This window comes from Nanorana parkeri, unplaced genomic scaffold (assembly GCF_000935625.1).
Source record: "Nanorana parkeri isolate BGI_ZX_2015 unplaced genomic scaffold, ASM93562v1 scaffold646, whole genome shotgun sequence".
NCBI lineage: Eukaryota > Metazoa > Chordata > Amphibia > Anura > Dicroglossidae > Nanorana > Nanorana parkeri.
In genome coordinates, this window is record NW_017306914.1 from 78903 (window position 1) to 102267 (window position 23365).

The 23365-nt window shown below is 45.9% G+C and overlaps 1 protein-coding gene across 2 annotated transcripts in view; it reads left to right on the plus strand.

Annotated features, from left to right (window-relative positions):
• The first annotated feature begins 6922 nt into the window (after window positions 1-6922).
• Window positions 6923-23365, plus strand: part of ENTPD4 (ectonucleoside triphosphate diphosphohydrolase 4) — a 46214-nt gene continuing 29771 nt past the window's right edge. For both annotated transcript variants that reach the window (XM_018563270.1, XM_018563271.1), the window contains exons 1-4: window positions 6923-7097; window positions 8608-8729; window positions 11050-11247; window positions 16517-16722. In XM_018563270.1, coding sequence (XP_018418772.1) covers window positions 8722-8729; window positions 11050-11247; window positions 16517-16722 — 412 coding nt within the window. In that variant the 5' untranslated portion in view covers window positions 6923-7097; window positions 8608-8721. The remainder of the gene's footprint in view (window positions 7098-8607; window positions 8730-11049; window positions 11248-16516; window positions 16723-23365) is intronic.

Consider the following 23365-nt stretch of genomic DNA (forward strand, 5'->3'; position numbering starts at 1 on the left):
TGTGACGCCTGGAGGACGCTCCACCCAACAGACAAAGACTACACCTACTACTCACACATCCACACAAAATATTCTCGCATTGACTACATTTTTGTAACACAATCCGACCTCCCCAGACTCCGGACCGCTACGATAGGTAACATTGTTTCCTCGGACCATGCCCCGATCTCGGCCACCTTTAACATTACCTCCCCGATCCTCAGACAGTCTACGTGGCGTCTGAATCCCTCCATGCTGAAGGAACCTCCCCATGTAGATGCACTCGCCTCAGAATTGAAAGAATACTTCACCTTTAACGCCACTGGAGAGACCCCCCCCCATCATTACTTGGGAAGCACACAAATGCTTCATTAGGGGGCGATTTATCTCCCTTGCAGCCAAACTTAAAAAAAAAGAGAGACTAAAGCAGATCCAGGACCTATCCTCCAAAATACGTCACTTAGAAGCAGCCCACAAGGAATCCTTATCACTACGCGACTTGAAAGTACTGACAGACACCAGGCAGGAGCTTCTCCAACTCATGACAGCCAAGACCCGTAGAAACTTCACTTTACGCACGGGATATTATTACTCAGGTGGAGACAAATGTGGTAAACTTTTGGCTAGAGCCGTTAAGGCCCAGAAGTTCAGCTCACATATTCAATGCATTAAGAAAACCACGAATGAACTAAAACACTCCCCGCCTGAAATAGCCTCCTGCCTTCAAGAATACTATACTAGTCTCTATAATATAAGCTCCGCGCCCACTCCAACTACGGCGAAAACTACCCGACTGAACTGCATCACCTCCTTCCTTACGAAAATCTTCGCCGTGACGAGACGACTAACCAACTTAACATCTCTACACGGCCCCATGACACCAGTGACGAACAACAGAGACTTTCCTCCAGGTGACACAAGGGACTTCCTGACGCACTGGTCCCAAGAAACACCCCTGAGAGTACACCAGCTTTTCAAAGATCACACATTTCTACTCAAATCTGAGCTCTCAGAACTCATCAAACGAGGCTCACTACCCTGGTGGGTGTACTTACAAATCCGACACTTCTTGACCTCTAAGGGCCACAACCCCAACTACACCAGGTCACTCACCTCATTCGAGAATACCTGCTCAGGAAATGGACCAACGAGACACTTAATTTCATGGCTGTATAATCAGTTGCCAAGTGACGTTGCCTCACGCCCGCCTACCTTCCGTGCCAAATGGGAACAGGCTCTCAACATCACGCTCACAGACGATTCCTGGGCTGAGATATGCACTGCTGCACACAAATGCACGATTAACAGCAAAATGCAGGAAACTAACTTTAAACTGCTCACTTTCTGGTATAGGACACCACACCTATTGCATCGGATTTATCCGACAACCTCACCATTATGCTGGAGATGTAATGCAGAAGAGGGCACCCTCCCGCACATCTTCTGGTCCTGCCCACGCATACAGCCTTTCTGGAAGCAAGTTCATGAAACAATCCACAAAATTACAGGCACCCCACTGCCCTTCACCTTATCAGCTTCCCTCCTACATTGGAAACCTGACACTCCCACAGGTGCACCCAAATCCCTCCACAAACACCTCATCAACGCAGCACGCACACTCATCCCACGCCACTGGCGACAGGAACATATGCCCACGGTAAGCGAATGGCTCACACAAGCAGGACATGTCTATGAAATGGAGGAACTGATGGCCACTAGACAAGACAATCTAGATAGATTCAGGAAGATGTGGACCTGCTGGGCCTATTTTATAGGCACAGCTGACTTTACCAACCTGCAAAAACAAGAATGACTTCTGATAGGAAGATAAAGAGGCATCACTTTTCCCATAACTCATCCCAGCACAACTACCAACCATGACCAAACCCCCTCCCGCCACACACCCCCTCTACCCCACTCCCCCTAATCTCTACACATTACCTACCCTCCCAATCCCCCACCTCCCCTCTTAGTTAAATAGGACCTCACCCTTATGGGTTCCCAACGTTCCGTAAGCCAGACACCAGGGTACTTGCCTCGATCCTACATCGCACCACCACTGTGGCACAGAGGCCATTTGACCCACGAATAGACCTGTGGTATCCATGCGTACATGGGTCGCACATGTTCCTTTTGGTGCGACCCAGGGAACCCGCCAGCTCATCCGCAGATGTTATATGTATAGACAGTGAATACTAGCTGGCAATGTTTATTCCTACTGTTTCTTTCCTTTTGTTGGTCCGACCGACCTTAAGGTCAGTACACCTTTTGTTAACGCATATCGATACTTGATTTATACCAACGACTGTACTCATTGTATGCCATGTTACTTGTTGAAAACTAATAAAAACCATTTGAAACAAAAAAAAGAAAAATCTCTGAATCTACAAATAACGTAAATTCATCCGAAAAACGAATTTTTCCAAACGATTCGCACATGTCTATTAATTTTAATTTAGTAGAGGAAAGTACATAAAACAACTAGTCAGCAACCATCGGCGCTCCGTCAGCATTGAACAGAAGCCGGATATGTAATCATCTTGTACCAGTTACTTTTCACATCACATTTGCTCTCTGCACTTTGTCTTATTGAATTATGAATGATTGTTCACTTCCGCCCTGATTCTAATGGTAGAGGCATTACACCCACACCGTGGCATGGGCTGTGTTACCCATCAGTTTGCAGTGGTGAGCGTGTAATTATCTAGCAAAATGCCTTGTTTGTGTTGTAACCGGAGGTGGAAGAGAACAAGCAAGACTAATTAATAACAGCCACTTACAATGTTCTGATCTGCAGGGGTCACAGAGGCTGGAGGACCTCCTGCATGGCCTTCTGGAACTAATGGCTCAAAGTCTCAATGGCCGACCCTTATGACACATGTTCCGTTAAACATTAAAAGCTCCATAAAGGTAAATCTGAGACAGACTTAGGATATCATTAATATTATGTACAAATGTAACCTGTAAAAGGATATAGCACATAGCCGTAAACCAATGTCTGCCATAGTTTTCCCACCACCTCCTCTGTGAACACAAAGGATATAGCACATAGCCGTAAACCAATGTCTGCCATAGTTTTCCCACCACCTCCTCTGTGAACACAAAACTCCCAACTGTCCTTCATTTGGAACCCTCCGTCCCTCCATGTCCCCCTTTAATCTCCTTACTTCCAAGGAGAACATGTTTAATTTTAGTAGCCTGTTCTCATAACTCAGCTCCTCCATCCCCTTTATGAGTTTGGTTGCCCTCCTCTGGACTCCTTCCAGTTCAAGGACATCCCCTCTGTTCACTGGTGCCCAAAACTGGACCGCATACTCCAGATGAGGCCGAACCAGTGATCTATAAAGTGGCACAATTATGGACTTGTCCCTGCAATACATTCCCCTCTTAATACAGGACAGGACTCTGCTTGCTTTGTTTAACGCCACCTGACACTGCAAGCTATTATTCAGCCTGTGCTCTACAATGACCCCCAAATCTGTTTCCCTTTCGGACTCTCCAAGGGGAGCTCCCATTAGTGTGTAATCCGTTCTCTTGTTTTTAACCCCAAAGTGCACAACTCTACATTTATCTACATTAAACCTCATCTGCCATGTGGTTGCCCACTCCCCTATTTTATCCAGATCCCCCTGTAATGTTATAGCGTCACATTCAGTGACTATTCCCCTCCCGATTTTGGTATCATCAGCAAACACTTAAACACGGCTGTTTACCCCTTCCCCAATATCGGTAATGAGACGCCAGAGAAGTTATCATTCCGCCATGTGCTGGATCTTTTTCTTTTTACTAATACTTTTGGCCAGAATTTCTCTTCCCCTCTCATTACAGTGTCATGCGCCACCTACAGGCTGCTGTGGCGTATATCCTTTTTAATGATTTCCACAGTAAATTCCAGTCCATCACATGAGCAATTGTAGCCAACAATGCTGGAAATGAAAGAAGAAAAGCCAGAGATGAAAATAGTATTACTGATTATAAAAATGTCAATGTGCATTGTACATGCGGTTTCACATGCATGCAGTGGTGGGGACCCTAATGTAATATTACAAATCAGGTCTATTCACTAAAGAGTGAAGAGTTTGGAGAAGGCAGGAGAAGTGAACAATCCAGGACAACATGGCTGAACTGGAAAGCGAGCTGAATTGGAGAATTTTTCCAAATCCGCTATTTTGCCTCGATTGTTCACTTCTCCTGCCTTCTCCAAACTCTTCACCCTTTTGTGAATAGACCTGTTTATATTCGAATTGGGAAAAACTCCATCTAGTGGCTAAAATATAATATTGCAATATACTACATTTGAACTGATAGAAAATACACTGCCTGGCCAAAAAAAAAAAAAGTGTCACTTTAGCTTTGATTACGGCACGCATTCGTTGTGGCATGGTTTCGATAAGCTTATGCAATGTCACGTTTATTTCCGTCCAGTGTTGCATTCATTTTTCAGCTAGATCTTGTAGTGATGATGGGAGAGTCGGACCATTGCGTAAAGTCCAGCACATCCCAAAGATTCTCAATGGGGTTAAAATCTGGTGGTGGCCAGCCCATGTGTGACAATGATGTCTCATGCTCCCTGAACCACTCTTTCACAATATGAGCCCAATGAATCCTGGCATTGTCATCCTGGAATATGCCCAATGTGCCATCAGCGAAGAAAACATCAATTGATGGAAAAACCTGGTCATTCAGTATATTCAGGTAGTCCGCTGACCTCATTTTGTGAGGACATAACATTGCTGAACCTAGACCTGACCGACTGAAGCAACTCCAGACCATAACACTGCCCCCACTGGCTTGTACGGCAGGCACTGGGCATAATGGGTGCATTACTTCATCCTCCTCTCTTCTTTCCCTGATGCGCCCGTCACTCTGGAACAGGGTAAATCTGGACCACATGACCTTTTTCCATTGCTCCGGAGTCCAATCTTTATGCACCGTAGCAAACAAGCCTTTTTTGTTTCTGATGAGCCGCACTGATAGATGGTTTTCTTAAGACTACACAGCTGTTTAGTCTCAATCCCCTTGAGTTCTCTTCACATTGTGTGTGTGGAAATGCTTTTACTTCCACAACTAAACATAGCTGTGAGTTCAATGTGGATTTTTTTTAGTTCAATTTCACCAAACCAGTAATCTCTGATAACGATCATTCAAGATTTTTTTTCCGACCACATTTCTTCATTGAAGATGATGGTTCACCACTGTCCTTCCAGGTTTTAATAATGCATTGGACAGTTCTTAACTAGGGATGCACTGATATCGATACTAGTATCAGTATTGGTGCCGATACCGAGTATTTGGGTGAGTACTTGTACTCGTCCAAATGCTCCGATATCTTCCCCGATACCGGAACTTCTGGTCAGAGGGAAATTTCCTCTGACTGGCAGTGCCGCGAGGGAACATGGAGCTGGCTTCCCGGCCAATCAAGAAGCCAGGCGGCGGGTAATGACTTGCTCCACGGTGTTTGGCCGGCTCCATACTGATTGGCCGATAAGCTGGCTCCATGCTGATTGGAGTTGGCTTCTCGGCCAATCAAGAAGTTGGGCGGCGCATAATGGTTGTTTTAGAAATGAGAGGCTACTGACTGCATCAGTAAGGGTTAAATAACTTTTTGTCAGATGAAACATATTAATCACAGCAGTACTTATCCAATGGAAGGCTCTTATTTGCTTAGCTAAATACAGGTGGTGACTTTGTTTTGCCAGGCAGAGTATATTAAGAACTTTTTTTTTTGGCATTATTCGCCCTAAATTAATGTTCACAGATATTTGGACCCCTAGATGTTTGGGGTGTGTCACAAGGAAAGACAAGGGCCCTTTGGATCACATTACAGGCAGGCTCCACAATCTTCAGTCGAGGCATGGCCTCCAAGCCAGCACCAAAGATTAGCTGACCCGGATGGCTGCTGTGTACACATCAGCTCAAGCAGCTTAATAAAAGTCCTGATTGAAGAGAAATAACATCCAAGAAATACCAGATAAGCTCGACAGAAGTAAAAAAAAGATTGGAAAACTATAACTGGCTAAGCTGAAGAGAAAGCGTCCAACCTCTTAGGATTCTAGCAAAAAAAGAGGCATGGTGGTCGGAAGCGGGGTTATACAGTGTCCAGACCTTCTGAAGGCAGCAGCATAACCAAGTTGTATATGATTTCTATTTATTTTGTGCCCCTCAATGGGCGATACAGAAAACTGCTTTTAATTACCCCCCTAGACAAAAGTGAGCATTTAACCCTTGAAGTGCAGGGGGAACCCCACTACAAGGTTCAAATATTTATTATAACCAAAGTTCAACTTTAAAGCGGGACAACACCCTCCTATCCTTTACAGCCAAGGAAGGTGCCATCTTGGCCTCTGTTTTGATTGCAGTTGCCATGGTGCTGCACATGTGACCAGCTATGACACCAACCATTTAAGGGCTTGAATGTTCGGTTGAGAGTTGAAATAAGCACACTGGCAACCTTGACAGCTGGCATGAATTAAAAGTAACTGTTTTGGCAGACATTGGGGAGAATATATCAGAACCTGGAGCACCTGTTGGCTGGTCTCTTAAGTTTGTTCTGTTAAGCTTTAAAAATGAAAGATAGAAGCTGATTGGTTGCCATGGTCAACTGCTCCAGATTATTTGCATCGATCAAGTCTGATCAGTGCAACTTACTGCTAGGTGTGAAAAAGCCCTTATTTACTCATATTACACATTTGAGCAAAAAAATATGAAACATCACATAATAAAACTTGTAGATAAAAAAAAGGAGGGTAAACAGTTGAGGTAGTGATTGAGACCAACTAACACAAATGGTAATTGCTAATCATTTCTTGTAACTGGGGGGTACATAATAATCTGGATGTGAACCCCATAACTATAAACCAGCTTGCCCATTTAAAAAATGGCCGCCATTGCGTTCGGCACTTACGTAATGACGTTGCAATAGCGTAGCCTGGGATTATCTCGCGAGATATAGACAGGTGTCCGGTTGCTAGGGCCGCCTGGTTACCGGGCCGTAGGCTAGGAGGTAGTGTGTGCGCACACCTCCTTTCAACTCCTCCCCGGTGTAGAGCTGCCTGCCCAAGCGCGGTGACGTGTCCCTGACCCGGGGAAGAGAGGAGATCCCCGGGGGAGCCGGACAGGTACAGTTCTCTGCTACATAGGGCATTGGGGGCGCGGGATAGGGGGAGGGGGAGTCTGTCTGTGGAGCTGTCACCCACATGAGGGTTTCCTGCATGTGTGAGCTGTCATTACCTGCGTATGTCTTTGTATGATCCGTCTCTATGAGCTGTCATCCTGCCTGGAGGAGTTCTCATTCCCTGTGTACAGCATGTGTGTTTCCTGTGCCATCCATCTGACGATTTACTGATCGTATTGTTAAAGTCTTTTTAAAGCCAAAACTTTGGTTTATTTTTGATAGAGTACGAAAGGGTTACAACAGCATCAGTGTCTCATTAGGGGGATTCCCTTTTACTTCCGGTCCTGCAGACTAAACAGGAAGTGAGAGGATACCTGTCCAATGTGAGCGAAATACCCTCTTAGACAGTTGTCATGGAAACAAGTGTTTCCGTTGGTAGATTTCCCCTCTCTTCCTGTTCCTGGTGGCAGTTTAAAATGTTGACATTCCCATCACTTTCAGGGCTCGTTCCCACCAACAGCCTGAATGCAGGACGAGGCAATTTGGCTTCTCATAGATGGTGACAGTTCAAACCACTGCGTTCTGGTGGTAGCGGCATCCTGCAAGGGGGGGTGCGTTCCGCAGTGGGTGACACCATCAGAGGGGGTGGCACCTAAGTGGCTGACAGTCATTTTGGTGTCGCCTTCTCTGAAAAGTCAAGCACTTGGTCATGGACCGAAAGCTGCGTGCGAGAGGAGGGGACCCGGCGGCATAGCTTATACCAATGGATGAACGTCCCCTCCTCTCTGTGCCAGTGTCCGTCACCAAGATAGCCGTCAGCAGTAAAGTGCACACAATGTCATTACACGCGTGTAATGACGTTAGCGACGGGTCACACCCGGCCTGGAGACGCCCCTGTATAGTGATGTGTACTTAAGTACGGCATGCATTACTTTTTTTCTTTTTAAGCGCACTGCAGTGAGCCCATAGTACTTAGTGAAATGTCACTTGTGACATTTCAATAAAGTTCTAACAAAATAAACAGTGTGACGTGGCTTGATCAAGCACATCAGCACTATGCGGGCGCACACATCAGCAGCCATGAGGTTGAGCAGTGTGAAGAAGCCCTCATTCCCGGTGACGTTATAACTTAGCATCGCCCTCTTCATACAACTCATACCTCTGCCAGGTCTACATGTGATCATCCTACATACATGAGTTGTGGTATCCCTGTACTCGTCATACATGTGACAGCGTACTGTTATTATTGTTTGGTCATCATCGTCATCCTTCTCCTCTTCATACCTGTGCTACCTCTACCTAGCCTGTATCTGTATGAACTGTCATTGGCTCAGTGCATCCTTACATAAAACCATATAATGCAAAGAGGGTGTACTTTCTTTTTCACACGACTGGCTGTGTGTTTATATCATTTCTTTTCCATAGATATATATATTTGTGTGTTATTTGATATGAGAACATGGATGTATGTTGTCCGATTTGTGTGATGAGCTGATTTTGATCTTTGTATACAGGTGGACAATATGGATGAGATTACTCTGGATGGAACGTGGTAATATAACCACAGTTATGGGTTGAACGTTTCTTCCTCCTCTACTCAAGAACCCGTCTTCTGATAAGTCTCCAATATGGGGCGGTGAGTATTGGGGTTCATGTTGGCTGCACTTCAGGAATACAATATATTTTGAAAGGAGTTACATAAGACAACAAATATATTTGGGGGGAAGTTACTAAAACTGGAGCAGCTGTGCGTAGTAACCAATCCGCTTTCATCTTCAGCTTGTTCAGTTAAAGCCGACTTTACCCCTTTTCACTAAAATTCACCTCAGCATTAAAAGAGAACTATGGGGTAACCATTATATGCTATAGTTCTCTTTAGGGTCACGGGAGGACATATACTAACCTCCTCCCCTGACCCAAAGCTCAGTATATAGCGGGCTATTGCCAACAATATACTGAGAGCGCCACAGCCGGGACGGATCCCGACAATACTGTCGTGATCCACCCAGCTGCGTGAGTGACAGCTGGCTCTGCCTATCTAGAAGCAGAGCCAACTGTACCCGCCCCCTCCCCTTTTCTGTTCCTCCAGTCAGTGCTGGAGTATCGGACAGGGGAGGGGGAATCCCTGCGGGGAGAGGGTGACTGACAGTCACGGGAAGTGGGCGAGAGACGGTATGTGTTCTCTGACTTCACAATCTATAGAGCCGACGTGTGATCGTTTCAATGTCACACGTCGGCTCGAACTATGAGGATGAGTGTACATCACTCACCTCATAGTTCTCCTTTTAAGCTCCACATGCTGATATAAAGTTATCTTACATTCTTATTAGTTAAACATATTTTTCTTTTACTTACAATCTTACTGCTTTTCCAGTTCCTGGTTCTCTTGGGCGTTAGTGATGTAATTGTGCCCAAGTGTTGCATCCTGGGAAGGTTACATCAGCAGAGCATTGCTGGGGAAATCTCATCTGTAATCTCCTGAGATCTCAGGGACAGGCATTTTTCTCCCCTGAGATGATGTGCATGGTCACATGTCCTAGTCACATGTGCCAGACTTCCAGGAAGTAAGTGAGATCTAGTAATGGCCCCTGTGAGAAGACTTCCTCCTTCCTGCAGCCGAATGGTCACATCTCAGCTTCAGATTTTTATAGGTTGATAAGTTGCCACCTGTGCAATAAGTCCATCTGTGACATTTCCTTGCTACTAAATATTCCACGGTCACCTGTTAGAGGTATTATAACAAAGCAGAAGCAACTGGGAACAGCAACTTAGCCACGAAGTGGTAGGCCACGTAAAATGACGGAGCGGGGTCAGCGCATGCTGAAGTGCGCAGAAGTCGCCAACTGTCTGCAGAGTCAATAGCTACAGACCTCCAAACTTTGTGTGGCCCTCAGATTGGCACAACAACAGTCTGTAGAGAGCTTCATGGAATGGGTTTCCATGGCCGAGCAGCTGCATCCAAGCCTTACATCACCAAGTGCAATGCAAAGCGTTGGATGCAAGTAGTGTAAAGCACGCCGCCACTGGACTCTAGAGAAGTGGAGACGTGTTCTCTGGAGTGACCAATCACGCTTCTCTGTCTGGCAATCCGATGGACGTGTCTGGGTTTGGCGGTTGCCAGGAGAACGGTACTTGCCTGACTGCATTGTGCCAAGTGTAAAGTTTGGTGGAGGGGGGATTATGGTGTGGGGTTGTTTTTCAGGGGTTGGGCTTGGCCCCTTAGTTCCAGTGAAGGGAACTCTTAAGGCATCAGCATACCAAGACATTTTGGACAATTTCATGTCCCCAACTTTGTGGGAAGAGTTTGGGGATGGCCCCTTCCTGTTCCAACATGACTGCGCACCAGTGCACAAAGCCAGGTCCATACAGACATGGATGGGGGCGTTTGGGGTGGAGGAACTTGACTGGCCTGCACAGAGTCCTGACCTCAACCCCATAGAACACCTTTGGGATGAATAAAAGCGGAGACTGCGAGCCCGGCCTTCTCCTCCAACATCAGTACCTGACCTCACAAATGGTCCAACATTCCCATAGACACACTCCTAAACCTTATGGACGCCTTCGCAGAAGAGTTGAAGCTGTTGTAGCAGCAAAGGGCGGAGCCAACTCAATATTGAACCCTACGGACTAAGTGGGGATGCCATTAAAGTTCATGTGCGTGTAAAGGCGTCCCAATACTTTTGGTAATATAATGCATTATACTCGTGCTGTATATTGCTACGTCAGGAATTTTTTTCATGCAGGCTTGATACTGACAGGTCCATTTTTTAAATGTCATCTCTGTTGCTGCAGCTATTTTCACATCAGATGCCATGAATACTATTGAAGCAGGAAAATTCCCTCAGAGTTTGAATCCTGTGAGCTTACATTGTATTTCTTACACCAATTTCATCATATTCTTGTGGGGTTTTTTCAGCTTGTACCTGTTTTAACCCTTTAAACCTTTTGCATTCCAGGATCAGCATATCTTGCCTCCTTCCGGCTTCCTGGCACTTCAGCTTATCCCCCGGTGGGTGCCCGCGTGCTCTGAATACCACCTTACGCCAGCTGGTTGTTATCGGTGTAGTGGCTGCCATCCTCTTCTTGCTGTTCTACTCTTTACTTCTAGTCCGTACCAAGTACAGCCAATCCCAGCGAGACCGCAAATATCAAAGGTAAAGCACGTTTCTTATTAAAGGGCCACGTTTGTTTTAATTAAACATAATAAATGTTTCTGAGATTTCTTTGACCTGAATAGATATAAAGGAGAAGGTCAGGATTTGTTTCCAATTATCCCTTGCAGTGCAGAACTATGAGGTGAGTGATTTACACTCACCCCCATAGTTAGAGCCGATGTGTGACATTGAAACTGTCACACGTTGGCTCTATAGATCGGGAAGTGAGCGAACACATACCGTTGCTCGCTCACTTCTCGATCATCTCCCTGCAGAGAGCCGTGACTGTCACTCATCGCTCCCTGCAAGGATACCCCCTCTCCCATCTCCGATCCTTCAGCGCTGACTTGACGGACAGACGGGGAGGGGGCGGGCACAGCTGGCTTTTCCGGTAGATAGAGCCTGCTGTCAATCAGCCAGCTGGGTGGAACTCGAAAGTATTGTCGGGATCCGTCCCGGCTGTGGCGCTCAGCCCGCTGTATACTGAGCTTTGGGTCACGGGAGGAGGTTAGCATATGTCCTCCCCTGACCCTAAAGAGAACTATGAGATATGAAGGTTACCTCATAATTCCCTTTTTAAGTGCTCCTTTTGGTCTATGGAGGAAAATAAAGCATAACTCCGGGTGGATCAAATCTTAACACTTGCAGTGGGGCTATCCCGCACTGCAAGGGTTAAGTGCTCGTTTTGTCTAGGAAGCTAAAATAACAAAGATGTGCTCCCCCAAACCGCGATCCCAGCTGGCTCTTAGACTTGTCCCTGCAGCCTCACTCCCCCCTCCGCTCCAGCGGTCTAAGGTCCTGTGAGTCGTCACATTCTATACAGTGTATTTGACTTGAGGTTGCTGAGGAACGTGCCATCGCTGGAGCGGAGGGGGGAGTGAGGCTGAAGGGACCGGTCTATGAGTAAGCTGGGATCGGGGTTCAGGTGAGTATAACCTTGTTGTTTTAGCTCCCTAGACATAATGAGCCCTTAACCCTTGCAGTTGCAGTACAGGGTAGGCCCACTGCAAGAGTTAAGATGTTATTTGCCCGGAGTTCTGCTATAAAGAAAATACTCCCCTGATCCCTCGGTCCCACTAGTTGGAGCAGGGGGGGGGTGGGGGGGAGAGGTGAGCACTGACTGCCTGGGTCCCATGCAGTGATCGGCCTTTTTTCAGCCTCAGATGGGAAATATTTGCACTTTGCTGCATTAGAATTGTAAATATAATATCAGATTGCTGAAGATAGGTAAAGAAAGTGAAGCTTTCATAGCGATGAAGCTTATCTCTACATTTTAAATGGAACTGAAGTCGTATTTCACATTTTCTTGACCTTTAAAGTGAGTAAATTGGATTAGGCACCTCAGGGAAACTTTTACTCTGAGAACAAAGACAAACTGGTTAATCCACCAATGTGACGTCTCCTGATAACCATAGGACGGGCTTATTACCTCCTTTCATCATTCATTTCATTCTTTCTCAAACCTCTTTGGTTGTTTTTTGGCTTATTGCCACCTCAAACATGGATATCTTTCAAACCCATTAATCCAATATATTTCCTGTTAAACATGACGTGTAGTGTACACATCTGATACCCGTCCCCCTTGATCAACACACAGTTAAAGTGACATTAAAGTAAAAAAAAAATTCCCTCCCCCCCAATGTTAATGTCAGCACTTACCTTAAATGAGGTTTCTTAATCTGATCTTCTTTCCTGATGTTTTCATCTGTCCCTCCAGCGGTGCGGCGGCTCTCCGATCCAGCGCTGACTCCTCTCTGCTTGCTGGCACTTCCTATCCCACGGTGTCTGCATGCGGGTGCACGCGTCCATAGACATACCTTGCGTCTCTGCTCGTCTCCCGGCTGAAAATCCGAACTGCACATGCGCCCGCCCCAAGATGCTTTGCGGCCGCCCGAGCAATTTCCGATTCTCTGGCGGCAGCGCGCGACGAAAACATTGTAAGGTTAAAGCGTTTTGGTTTTTTAAAAACTTTTTGCCTATATCTTACTGCTTGCTAGCAGATTGCTGGCCGGGAGCTTTACGTTCAAGCGATCGGGCATCTCTAGAGACGCCCGATCGCTTGTATTAGCAGCAGCTGTCACTGCCGTTGCCGGTCATGAGATCCGCTGTGTCCGGTGCGGCCGGGACCGGCACGGCTGCTCTGTGACAGGAGATCAAAGGGAGTTCATTACACGAACACCCTCTGATCTCCTTTCCTGTCCCCGAATGCAGGAAGTGATGTACATTACATCACTTCCGCATTCTGTTGTCACTCTCCAGCTTCAGAAGCTGGTGAAGCAGATTCTCTGGGGGTCCCTAGGTGACATTAGGGGTCTTGGACATCCCTGATGTCTCCATAAAGAGGACCTGTCACTGCAAATTGGCTATCTCATAGGGAGCTTCTTAGCCCCCTATGTGATAGCAATAAAGTTAAGTGTAAATTTTTTTTTAAAAACACTACTTTTAAGTCCCCCGCCCCCACATACACACGCAAACATGCGTTGGGTGCGCCTATGTGCGAAAACGACCATTGCGTCTATTGTGCCGCACATGTTACATATCACAGCGAACGTCGCAGTGAAAGCAATAATTCTAGGGCCATCAATTACTGATAACACTAAACTGGTAAGCGGTAAAAGCGTTTATAGTGTTGCCTATGGGCAATTTTCGATGTGGTCGTTTTTTACGATTTTGCGGGCGCGTAATTTTTAAGGCTTGACATGTTTGGGGTCTATTTACCCGACGTGACTCCATCTTTTATATTTTACCAAAAATATGGGTAAGAATAAATGTTTTATAACATAGCGTAGGGGGAAACATTTTTTTTTCTTTTTCAAAATTGACAGTACTTTTTTCATTATATAATAAAAAATAACCCCCTCCCCAGTGGTGATTATATACCACCAAAGGAAAGCTCTGTGTCCCTAAAAAATGTTAACATAAATTGCAAGGCTATAGTCCAGTCATGCTGACTGGTGAGACACCCTAACATTTTTCAAGCCCTGATTATATGAAAGGACACATCCAAAGGATCCTTTTAGACGTGTCTGCTTCTCCTTGCTGACCATTGGTTGCTGCTGATGTGAGACATACAGCCCACTTACACCATCTGCATTTGGGCTGCTCTGGCTGTGGTTTCCAGCGCAGCCCCAACACAAGGCAAGGCAATTTGCCATGTCATGAATGGTACCCATTCACACCACAGTGTTGCAGTGTGGTACAGCTGCCTTACACCCCGCTGTGCCCGTAGAAAAAAACTTGTGACATATTTTTTTTTGTTGTTAGAACTCTTCGAGCTCTTCGGCACTGTGTGGGCACCTCACCCCAGACTGTGTGTGAGTAGCGCAACGTCTGGTCTCAATTGGCCAGTAAAGATGAGTTCCTATTATGAAGTATTATGCATATTTGCTCTTCAGGGAACTGGGGAAAGGTTTTGTAACACCTGGTTTTACTGGAATGATTTCCTTGGTTTGGAGGAATATGATTGCTGTTGGAACTTGTGATGGTTGAGGGCATTCCACCGATACTGTTGCTCCACCACCACTCTTTCCTTGCCTACCTGTCAGTGCCCCACCTCTTGGGTACCCCACCACCCTCTTTATACCTTCTCCTCCTCCTGTCCCGATTTCTTCCTATTCTGAATGCATCTATGCCACCTTTTTAGTTCTATCCTCTTCTATATACCGTGTTTCCCCGAAAATAAGACACTGTCTTATATTTTTTTTTTGGTTCAAAAAAACACACTAGGTCTTATTTTCAGGGTAGGTCTTATTTTTGTATTTTTTTATGTACCCTACAACAATCCACACTTATTCATCTACAACAGTCTACATTCATGTATTGTATTCATGTACAAAAATATGGTGATCAGTGCAATCAGGGGTGCCGTACCTTTCCAAGAGCAGTTTGCTAACCAATCGCTGGCCAGAATGAGCGAAGAGCACTTTCACTATCGATTCCCCACAGGCGGAGTGCCTTTGGTATCACTCCGCCTGTGACAGGAGCCAGCACTAGAGGAGGCATCGGCTTATGCGGCTCTGCTCCCTCCGCTGCCGCCTCGCTTTCTCTAGCGCTGGCTTCGTTGGCACCGCTGATTCTCTCCCGCGGCTTTTCAAGTTCCCCCTTATGCCACCACCGGCCCTGGGAATGGTCACAACTAGGTCTTATTTTCAGGGTAAGTCTTATTTTCGGGGAAACAGGGTATATCTGAAAGACAGGAGCCACCTGTCCCAAACCCTGATAGGTCCCATTGGAATCCCACTGCACTCCCTACTGGTAAACCTTTGTGTAAAATGGGTGCTGAAATGACTCCGGATGGCACGGCTCCAGTCAATCTACGAAGAGGATGCCACCAGCACACCGAAATGTAGGTCCAAACAAATGTCTTTTATTGACTCGCAAAGATGGCCATCTCGCCCGCTCGGCATAGTGGCCGTTCAGAGAATGTATTTTTATCAGTGAATACATTGTAATGTCACCGCACTTTGGGACTTCCAAAGAATTTTGCTAGAGTGATCAACAGCTACCTTTTTATTGAAAGAAATGGAAAGGAAAAACATGAGAAGTGCACTATATAATTTTAGATGTTGATTACACACAGTATATGCAATTGTATAATGCAGGCAGATCATGGCTGGTGGGAGGGCCCGGCCGGGTGCTGTACATAGCTTCCAGAAACCATTACAGCTCCCTGCCTCAGCACTCAGTTCAAGCAGTGGGCTGGCATTTGGGAGGAGTTATGTAAATATCAACATGCTTTGATGGGTGGAGGAGGAGCGGGTGTTCTGGGCAGGCTGCGTTTGCACTAGGTAACACCAACATGTGATGCCGAGCCTCCATGATTCCAATTAATGAAAGGGGCGGGCCAGGGACATTCAGGCTGGGGAAGAATGAGGTAGATGATGCTGGATGTCCCTCAGCCAGGAAATGCAACCTGACTTTTTTTTTCCTAAAGCACATTGCGAGAAGCTCACTGTGTGCATTGAAATCAGAGTCAGCAATTTCAGAACAGGAGAGGAGCCGGAACGCGACTGAAGGGAAGGCCGGGGATCAGCTTTAAGCTGCACCCCACAGTAAAGTAAACATGGCCGGCCCAGTCTATATGATGGTACTGCAGCCCTTGTACACGTTGGTACCTGTGGACACCCACCCGTCTCTTCTCTTCTCTCAGCGGAGCACTGCCCAAAGATTGGTACACCAACTATAACAGTGTCACATACAGTGCTCGTATATGTATGAGCTGCACGAATATTCGATGCCAGTCATAACTCTCATTTCTTTTTCCCTATAGGTACCTGGCTCGCGTTACTGACATTGAAGCCACAGACACCAACAACCCCAATCTTAATTACGGTGTAGTGGTGGACTGCGGAAGCAGCGGGTCCCGTATATTTGTGTATTGCTGGCCGCGGCATAATGGAAATCCTCACGACTTGCTGGATATCAAGCAAATGAGAGACCAGAACAGGAAGACCGTTGTCATGAAGATCAAACCAGGTAAATGGTGTAGATGAGAAATGTGTGTTGGGGGTAGTGAGTAACCTGGGTCCAGCGAAACGGGTATAGAATAAAAATTGTCTTGTGTATGCCATGTGTGCATGTTTATGTTGGTCTGTGTTTGGAGACTTTATTGGATTTAGTACTCTATAGGTATTACCTACTAAGGCAGCATATCAGTGGTCGTCTTCCTGTGTCTGCAGGCTTGCAGGATATGACATTCAGTAAAGGGGAAACATAGAAGAGTGATACCGGTGCTTCTGCTGGCATGGACCTGGCTTCCCAGGTAATCAGGAAGCCGGGTGGCGCGTAATGACACGCTGCCCAGCTTCCTGATTGCCCATGAAGCCGACTCCATGTTGTTTGGCCGGCTTCCCGGCTAATCAGGAAGCTGGGCCGCAAGTAATGACCCGCCTCCCGGGTTCCTGATCGGCGGGAAGCCGACTCCATGCTGATTGCCCCCAATACTGATACTAGTAAAAAAAAAAAAGAATCCCACAGGAAGACCAGTGATAATGGTCCCCTGATCCCACAGGCAGAGGCCAGTCACGGGGGTGCCCCGGGCAGAGGCCAGTCACGGGGGTGCCCCGGGCAGAGGCCAGTCACGGGGGTAATTGCTGATTAAACGTTGACTAATAATCAAACAATAGATGAGGGTTTGGAGCTCTCAGTGCACGTTCCCATGAAGGTTACACAGTGTAAAACGGGGCAGAGACCTACGAATGATCCGGCACAGCAATATTTTACTGTTTAGCAAGTGGCACATTTTAGCTTTGAAGAATCATAAAAAATGTATTTCATCTGTAAAATATAATCGGGTCACAAATATAAAACAAAACTCTGCTTGTGTCTGTGAGGTGCACCTGACGTTTTGTAGCAGACGGTATACTACAGAAAAATATATAAAGGTAGAATAAGCCACCACCAGTGTATGGAGAGCTTTACAGAATCACCTTCTTTGCTTTTAGTAGCAGGAAGGGAGTTGTCTTTTGCTTTGAAAGAATCTCTCCTCCATCGTCACATTGCTCTTCCTCTAATGGTATAATATTTCCATATACAATGATTCTATATATTACAAGTACAACACACAGGTCCTTCCTACCAGCCTGTATGCAAATAGTTTGGTGGGTCTGTATAACCGAGTGTTCTAGGACAGCTTCTGTGCCTGCCGGATATACTGCAGTATACAGAAACACCGTCCTGTGAAGGTTCTCCTTCATCCAGGTCATGGTATAGCTGGCAGTACCTAGTCACATTCCAACTGGACTGGTTCTGTAATGTTGAAGATGTTTCATCGCCTCTCCAACCACTGAACTGAAGAAGTGACTTGGATAAGCTATAAAAAAAATTTAAAGTGACGCTAAACTCAGGAGTTAAATCTTAAAAATACATTCAAGTACCGCAACTATTAACCACTTGTTGACCAGGTGTTACACCCCCTTCCTGTCCTGGCCATTTTTCAGTATTCAACTTGTATGTATGGGGGGGACTTTAAAAAAAATATATATATTTTTTTAAATTCTTTTTCATGTGTAACTTTAAAAAAATTTGGGGAACCTTAATTTGTTTTTACTATTTTTTTTTTCCCACTTAACTTTATTGCTATCACATAGGGGGATAGGAAATCCCCTTATGTGAGGATGTGACAGGTCCTCTCTCAGAGATCTGCTTCATCAGCTTCTCACCAGCGTCTGAAGCTGGAGAGTGACACGACAATGCGGAAGTGATGTAATATACATCACTTCTGCATTCTGACACCGGAGAGGGGACCGGAGGGTGATCGTGTACCGATCACCCTCTGATCCCCTGTTACAGAGGCACTATGCTGGTCCCGGGCTCGCACCGGGCACAGCAGAGCCCCGGACCAGCAGGAGGGGGGCTGCAGGGGCACGGACCAGGGGACCTCTATAGCCGGCGGATCGCTTGTATGTTAACAGGCATCACTGCCTGTTTTGAAATCTCGGTCGTTTCCCGCTCACGTGTGCCGCGCGGCGTTGACAGGCCTTATATACACGGCCTTTTACATCCAGGCAGCGCATGGGAGGCGGTTAGAGGATAAGTTCACCTTTTGCAAAAAGTAAAGAAATGCATATTTAATAATATATATAGATAGATCTATCTATAGATATATATAAAAATGCATTTCTTTACTTTTCAAGCCTGGAAATCATTGCAACGGTGATCACTCGATCAGGGCTGCAGAGCTCAGTCTTCTGCACATTCCCATACAGGGCTTCATACTGAGGGTACAGAGTTTTAGTTAGGAGAGATGGGGTAAGGACTTCAAACTGCATTATATTGCCTCATACAGCGTCCAGCTGTCCTCTTTCTGGTTAGATGTGGTAGATCTGTCCTTCAAGTCCAGTCGTCCTTTCCCATCTCTCCTAATTTAAACTGTGCCTCCAGTATGAAGCCCTTGATTCCCATCTACCCTGTAACAATTGCATCTCCTTTTAAATGCTTTCAGCTGTCATTTGCCCTATTGTTTGACACCAATTGCATTGTTTATATGTAATCACAAATACAAGACTCTGCTGGTGCCACCAAACATCTTATCAATCCCATTAACATATGCCTCTCTCTCTTTGCATATTGTTTGCGGGGGAAGAGTTTGTTATTTACTTACGCATACACCTGAAATATACCCCTAATATATCTACAGGCAGGTATGGGAATGTGCAGAAGCCTGAGCTCTGCAGCCCTGACCGAGTGATCACCGCAATGCTTTCCAGGTTTGAATGCAAAAAATGGAAGAAATGCTTTTTTTTAAAAATATATATTATTACATTTGCATTTCTTAAATTTTTGCAAAAGGTGAACTTATCCTTTTAATAAAAATGTCTCTTATTTGTGTATCCCTCGGCTGTAGGTCCTCAAATCATCTCTGAATTGGTGCCGACACTGTCCTTCCTTCTGGAGGGGGGCTGCTTTTGGTCCCCATGGTCCCTGTGTGTGTTGTAGAGTAGTCACCGCTCCAAGCTCGCTTCCGTGATGGACTACAATCTCATGTTTAGTTTCCTAATTTGTATTGAGATTGTAGTCCATCACAGGAGTGAGCTTGGAGTGGTGACTACTTTACAACAAACTCAGGAACAATGGGGAACAAAAGTAGCCTCCCTCCAGAAGGAAGGACAGTGTCAGCACAAATTCAGAGATGATTTGAGGATCTACAGCCGGGTGATACACAAATAAGATACATTTCTGTTCATAGTTAAGGTACTTGAATGTATTTGTAAGATTTAAAGGAGAACTATGAGGTGAGTGCTTTTCACTCATCCTCATAGTTCTAGCCGACTTGTGACAATGAGACTGTCTGTCATAGGTCGGCTAAGTAGATCGGGAAGTGAGCGAACACATACCGGCGTTCGCTCACCTCTCGATCCTGTTACGGCTCTCTGCCGTGACAGGGGAGGGGCTGGATTCCCCCCTCCCCGCTCCGATCCTCCAGCGCTGACTGGCGGAGCGGACGGGGGAGGGGGCGGGTACAGCTGGCTCTGCCTCTAGATAGGCAGAGCCAGCTGTCACTCACGCAGCTGGGTGGATCCAGACATAATTGTCAGGATCCACTTCAGCGGCAGCTCGCGGTATACTGAGCCTAGGGTGACGGGAGTACGCTAGTTTGTGTCCTCCCGTTACCCTAAGGAGAACTATGGGGAAAAGCCCTAACCCCATAGTTCTCATTTAAGGCCTGAGTTTAGTGTCACTTTCAAATTACAGAGCGAGTTCAGCTGAATGTGACTTCTACCACTAGCTACATTAAAAGCCGTTGCGTCAGCTTTGTGACCTATGCCATCATACCAGCAGTGGACAAATGACTCTACAACTTGGTAACCAGTCAGTCCACTGAGCAGTTTCCATCATACACAAAAGTTTTCCATGGTGTTGTAAATTATGATTGAAGTAGATATTTTAGGGGTATATTTCGGGTGTATGTGTAAGTAAATAACAAACTCTTCCCCCACAAAGAATATGCAAAGAGAGAGAGGCATATGTTAATTTGACTTATTTTTTACAGATTTAGCCTCTGTATACGTACTGTTGCAGTACTGTCTGTTTACCACAAGGTGGCAGTGAGAGCTGAATTTTATGTGCTGGTTTTCACGGATGAGAGATGTTAGAATGTGATTTGTTCAGGTTGTATGTATGGTATGTATGGTATGTATGTATGTATGTATGTATGTATCTTGCAAGTAAACTAAAATGGCATGAGTAATAACTGCGATATGATTGCATGATCCCTGGCAGAGGTGTAACTAGAACCTCGGGGCCCCGGTGCAAGAAACCATTAAGGGCGCCCCCCCCAAAAAAAAAACATGATTTTGATACCTCCTTCTTCTACTTCTTCTTCTTCTTTTTTTTTTTTTAAACCGGTTTGAAAAGGTGTTGTGTTTTTTTAAAAGTTTTTGCATATCTCTACTGCTTGGTAGCCGTACATATATGCGAAAACACCTGAGGGTTTAATAACACTTTAAAGCATTTTATAAATTTTTGGTTGGAAAACAAATGACACTGCAAGACAATGACACTACTCTGCACATATACAACAATCAGTACCTACCTGGACCTGCTGCGGCTCTCCTCCAGAATGTCCTCCCTCACAGCTCCTGATCTCTGTGCCTCCAGGTTCCAGCTCCAGGCTGCCAATCCCTAATCTTCGCTGACCACGCTGCCAGGACGTCCTACAGCGGGTATCCCGCCAGCTCCCTCGTCAGGTGCCTGCTGGGAACTGGAGTTCCCTGACAGGCCACACCCCCCGCTAATCCCTGGCTGCCTGTCAAGTGTGAACCCCACCAATGTCAAATTGCACCTAAATATTCACTGCTGCTTTCACTGTTGTGGTAACTTTCTCATTGCTGGTACACTGTAGAATGTGCTTGGCACCACCAGAGATTTACATAGTATAGGGCGATAGTAGCATGTTCATGACATTTACTGCAGTATACTGACACACATTTACAGCATGGTCATTGAAATGTAAATAGCAATTGAATCCACGATGAATCCAGAGTTCTCATTTCAAAAGCAACTGTATTGTATAAGTGAATCACCTCCGAATATTGATTGGAAAAATCCACTAGTACACAGAAGGTGGCTCTCAAGATGCATCCAATGGCGCCTGCTCACACAGGTATTTTACTTTGACATATTCCCTTTAAGGAAAATAATATTAAATTGTCCCTTCTAAATCTGCAGCGGAGCACTTCATAAAAGTCCTGAAATTCTTCTAATGTTTAAATGGGGACTGGAAGGTAGAATACAGACTGCATTAGAAACGTGCCCTGACCCATTGCACAGCAGGCTTTGTTCCTGACTGAATGCAGAAGGATGAATGGTGATCCAAACTATATTGCGCAGCACTTTACAATATAAGGAAGACATTCCAATACAATTCAAGACAAGGCCCTGCTTCTGAGAGTTTACAATCTAAAAGGGAGGGGCCAGTGATACATGAGGAGGAAGCTGTGTGGGGATGAATTGTTTGAGAACGTGATGGTTCGTGGACAGGTTGGGGTAAAGAGTTCCAGAGGATGGGAGCGACTCTAGAGAAGTCCTGGAGGCGAGCATGGGAGGAGTTGATGAGGGAACTGGAAAGCAGGAGGTCTTGGGAGGAGCGGAGGGGATGGTTAGGGTGATACTTTGAGACAAGGTTTGAGATATAGCTGGGGACGGAGTTGTGGATGGCTTTGTAAGTGTTTTACTGTAATGCGTTCCTATTAGAAGACATCTTGTGCTTGTCAGTTTGTAACTCCTTGCATCAGTGTAACGTAAGGGATTGTGTCGTATGTGTGACTGAAAGAGAATTTTCTTTACATAGAATGAAATGCGTTCACCATACTGTTTGGACGGGCTGCTTCCCTTAAAACCTTGCTGCCCTTGGCCATGTGTCCTCTTCATAAATCTGGACCAGACCCCGAACACCACATCTATTAAAACCCTGAGCTTCTACTACCGGTATACTTAGCAGAATTAACAGAGGCTGGCAAGTTCTTTTTGGCTCTTTTAATTACTAGAGATATGATTACATGGAGTATATTATAGCCGTGGTCCGGATTAATGCCAAGCACCCTACTCACAACAGGCTCTTGCAGATGGCTGCCATCTGGCTTGGGGGTGTTTTGGCTTCACTGCCAGCAGGCTGGAGGGCTCATTGATGATACCCGTCTCCCTGACGTCACCTCTTATGTCTTTTCTTTGCAGAGCTGTGCCCTAAAGGCAGTTTTTTAGCAAGTCTCCCTGCATAATAATGCTCTGTAATTAGAGGATGATCCTGTATCTGTGCCATTGTCTCAGCTGCCCCCTCTCTAGTCCCCGCAGGAAATGTGGAAAGTGTGAGTGTATGAAATCGGCACAGGTAGTGATCTCCGGGGAGAGCGCGCTTTCATCTTCAGAACATTCCACACACATGCCTGACTAGCCCTGAGGAATCCTAAACCCCTTCATGTCCCTGACAGGTGACCCTGGAGGGCCCCATTACATGCAGATAGCTGAGCCTAATGTGTCCTTAATAATGTAACTGACTCTTTCCTCTGGCACAACTGCAATCTCAGGAATCCGCACTCTGGAATGTCACCTAAATAGACTAAATAAACCAGAGCGGGACCAGTTCCTATGCACCCTGATTAATGTTATGATGGTAAGTTGA